At 50.5% G+C, this 4,127-nt stretch overlaps 1 protein-coding gene across 1 annotated transcript; it reads right to left on the reverse strand.

Annotated features, from left to right (window-relative positions):
* Window positions 1-2,158: 2,158 nt before the first annotated feature.
* Window positions 2,159-3,805, reverse strand: LOC133897751 (transcription factor MYB73-like). The gene has a single exon (XM_062338572.1). It carries the CDS (start codon window positions 3,506-3,508, stop codon window positions 2,567-2,569), a length of 942 nt encoding a protein of 313 aa, XP_062194556.1. The 5' UTR covers window positions 3,509-3,805; the 3' UTR covers window positions 2,159-2,566.
* Window positions 3,806-4,127: the final 322 nt, after the last annotated feature.

Here is a 4,127-nt window from a genome sequence, read left to right on the forward strand (position 1 = left end):
TTTTTATACTTATGGCTTGCAACAAGTGATGCGTGGTCACCTCAAGATGGAGCGAGATACATGCATTCTTTTTTTTTTAATCAACAGAGGGCATTCTTTCTTTCTTTTTTTTACTTATGCCTTGCAACAAGTGATGCATGGCCACCTCAAGATTGGAGCAAGATACATACATTCTTTTTTTTTAATCGACAGAGGGCATTCTTTTTTTTCAGCCATGCATAGATGGATGATTGGAGGTTAGGGCCCCGTAAGAGGGATCTGTGCTTCACAAACGTACAAAAGTCGTGAATGAACAAACTAAAGAGCAAGACGACAAGTAAGGCTCGAAAGCAACGCCTACACCTTAGTTCGGACTTTGGACACAGAGAATATATATATAGTGCTACAAGGAATGAATGAGGACACCGGTAGTCTACAGTCCAGGCATGACGACAAACAAAGAATAGTATTGTACGTGGCACTTGTTTAGGAGACAAACAAGATTAATTTGGATCGATAAGGGCGTGGAGTCAAATTGCGCGTGGCAAACTAACTAAAGTATTAGTTGCAGCGGTCAAAGGTGCGTGACAACTAACAACCGGCACATATATATAAATATGGCTCGGCCTTATATTAGCCGCCTGTGAAATATAATGTGGACAGGCATGGTCGATTGGTCGACGAATCTTTATTAGTAGTACTACTATTTGTAGACCAATTAGACGGGAACGCATTCATATACCGATATAGATATTTTTTAACTACGCTTTCTTAGTACGCAGTCTTCGTTAAAGAGTTTACGGGTGTGAGACAGGAGCTCGAATCTTATCAGCTATGCTACATTTAAGAGCGTGCCACCGAGCTCCATACTCGTTCGCTACCGACATAGATTCTAACGGCCGAGCCGAGCGCCCCCATTCAGTGGCTGCGGTATACTCCATCACCAATTGTGGGCGCACCAGTTCGCCGACATTATCACAGGGGCCACCTTCCTCTATGCTATGCGTCTGTGTTTGAAGATCGATGCACCGACTGAGGTTCTGCGGTGTACAACACCTGTGCGGAAAGGTTCTACCGTGAGCGCTGCAGTCCATGCATGATGCAACTGAAGAAATTTGGGAGATACGATCGAAAGCCAAGTGGGGACAGTGAGACGAAATTTGGAGTAGTGAGCAAAAGGCTGTTTGGCCAACTGGCACTTCAACTGCAGAGGAAGCGACTTTATTTCTTTATATATATATATAGAGAGAGAGAGAATAGTTCTTAAATCTCAATTGAATATTTTTTAACCAGAAGACTAATTGTGTTTTAATCACATCACATATGGAAGTTCAAATTGAAAGCCTTAATATTTTGATAGCATGCAAATCCCAAAGGGTAAGACATCCTCGGCCACTAGCTAAGGTGAAAAGTTAATCGAGTACTAGCTCGTGCTCGGACAGAGGATGACGGAAGACGGGATTGGAGCCGTGCTGCTATATGGTCGTGGTCGGCAGCAGCGATCCATCGCTTTATCCATCTTTTCTGTAGCCTGCTCTGCACTGCATTTTCTGGTGTTTGTGTTTCTGTTGGGTGGTCAGATGAGATGAGCAGCGATGGATCATGCATGTTAGAGTAGAAGATCATCCTCCAAGTCATGGTGATCAACTAGCTGCCCCGGGCCCGAAAACAACACATAACCATCCGGCCGGAATACCTGATGCTGCCAACGCCCAAGCAAACCTGAGGAGTACCACAGCACTTCACACAAGCTGCTCTCTCTATAATGCATGGCCATCTTTTCTTTTCTTTTCTTTTCTCATGCATGCATGGTCATCTTTTCTGGTGTCCATGTCATGAGTGGGTTGGTGAAGAATGGTACTTACTACTCGTCTCTCTCCCCGCTGCTGCTCGGTTCCTACTATTAGATCATATCCAACCATATTTTTCTCATTTTGTTCATTTTTCGATTTTTTTCTTGATTTTTATCTTCAGCCGTTTTTCTTCGAGAAAAATCGTGAAAAGAAAAAAGAAAATCCTATCCTGAAGAGAATAATCTTGAGAATCATTTCGTAATAGAAACAATAAAAAAATTATTAGAACATTGAAGGGAACGAATCGTAAAGAGATTCTGAAAAAAACCGTTAAGAGATGCCCTTAGTCAGGAAACCGAGATAGGAGAGAGATCGATCGATCGATCTTGAGAAATGATCCATCAAGCCTGAGGCCTGCCTCTCTTCTCATTCATGCACCTTCATCCTGTCTTTATTCTTTCTGTACAAAAAGAAGTAAACAATTCCGTTCCGAGGATGGCTCTACCTCCTGACAAGAAAGGATCGGATCATACTGGACTCTGCCCTCGACGTCCGGACAGACAAAGTTTTTCTTTCTCTGCTCTGCTTTCTTGGAGAGCTTTAGCTAAGAATTGGGGGAGGAGAACTGGGCAAGGAAAAAACAACTGAGAAAAGAAATGGCTAGATTAAGGAAACTGCTGGAGAAATAGACCGAGGAATTGCGTTGCAGGATCTTGCTTCATCTCGTCACTTGCCGCCTCTGCTTCGTTTCAAGGCTGCTTGCTTCTTCTTGCAACAGCTGCTTCCCCTGCTAGCTACTCGATCTTGGCCATGCCCATCATGCGCTTCGGGGCAGCGTGTACGGCGCCGTCGGACCCCGACCCGGACATGTAGTTCCGCACCTCGATCCGGATCATCTCCTGCATCATCGACAGGAACTCTGAGCTGAACGGCGCCGGCTGTGGCTGTGGCCGGCGCGGCGACGCGAGGTTCGTCGCCGGCTGTTGTGCCTGTGACTGTACAGGAGCTGGAGGCGGCTCTGGGGCCGATGGGGACGGATCGGGCTGCTGATCCAACCCGGGCAGGGAGAGGGACAGCGACAGGGAGGTCGCCGGGAGCATAACCACGCCGCCGGCGCGCGCCACGGGGCGGTACACGTGCTGCTGGGACTGGGAGGTTGCAGCGGATGAGGAGGGCATGACGGAGGGGAGGCTGTGATGGCTGGAGTCGCTGAGGTCGGAGCCGGACGGGCTCCCGGGACTGAAGCAGAGCCCCGCGTGTCCGTCGCTGCTGGTCCGCTTCAGCGGCCGCTGCGCCGCCACCAGGTCCTCCTCGTCGGGCGCCGCATCAGCAGCGGCAGCAGAGGAGGAGGAGGAGGAGGAGTACTTTCGCTTGAGCGTGGAGTTCCAGTGGTTCTTGATGGCGTTGTCGGTGCGGCCGGAGAGGAGCCTGGCGATGGTGGCCCACTTGTTGCCGAACCTGGCGTGGGCGCGGAGGATGGTGTCATCCTCCTCGGGCGTGAAGGGTCGGTGCTCCACCAGCGGCGAGAGCTGGTTGCACCACCGGAGGCGGCACGACTTCCCTGAGCGCCCCGGGATGGAGCGGCTGATGAGGGACCAGTTGCGCGCGCCGTGGTGGGCCACGAGGCGCTGCAGGGCCTCGTCCTCCTCGGGGCTCCAGGGGCCCTTGATCCGGTCCACGTCAGCCTTGCCGCCGCCGCCGCCGCCGGCACGGCACGACGGAGAAGAAGACGCCATAAATAAAGATCGGGATTCTTCTTCTTCTTCTTGCCGCTGCTGCTGTGTAATCTTAAAAGGCAAGGCAGAGGGAGGGGAAGCTGATCGATCTATCGAGGTGAGGTGAGGTGAGGTGAAGGGTGAGGAGACGGAGGGGAGGTGGGTATATAAGCAAGCGGTGCGGCGGGGAGACGGTGGGGGTTCACCGCACCGGAGGAGGGCAGGGGAAGGTGGTGGATGCGGTACAGCTGGCCGGGGCGGACACGCGTCCGTGGCGGGTACCTCCCACGCCCGCGCGCCTGGGCCGTTGGTCTCCTCCTCCTCCTGCTGCTGCTGCTCGCCAAATTAAATGAAAAAATCTCTCTCGAGTCCAGTCGGTTGGTTTGGTGGGATGAGTTGGAGCCACGCCACGCGGAACAAATTAAGGGCTTCCTCGCATCATCAAGCTACACTAATGATTGGTCATGTCTAAAATCAGATTAAAAAAGCGTTTGGTTCATGATCATGTTTAAAATCAAATTAAAAATAGTGTTTGGCTCATGATCAAACCAATGCTAGGACGATACCAAATTGAGTGTGAAAAATGGCGTTTGGATAGCAGGCATGCCAAAGTTTCTTAAAACTACTAGCATGATTTGTG

This window comes from Phragmites australis, chromosome 17, assembly GCF_958298935.1.
Source record: "Phragmites australis chromosome 17, lpPhrAust1.1, whole genome shotgun sequence".
In the NCBI taxonomy this organism is placed as follows: Eukaryota; Viridiplantae; Streptophyta; class Magnoliopsida; order Poales; family Poaceae; genus Phragmites; species Phragmites australis.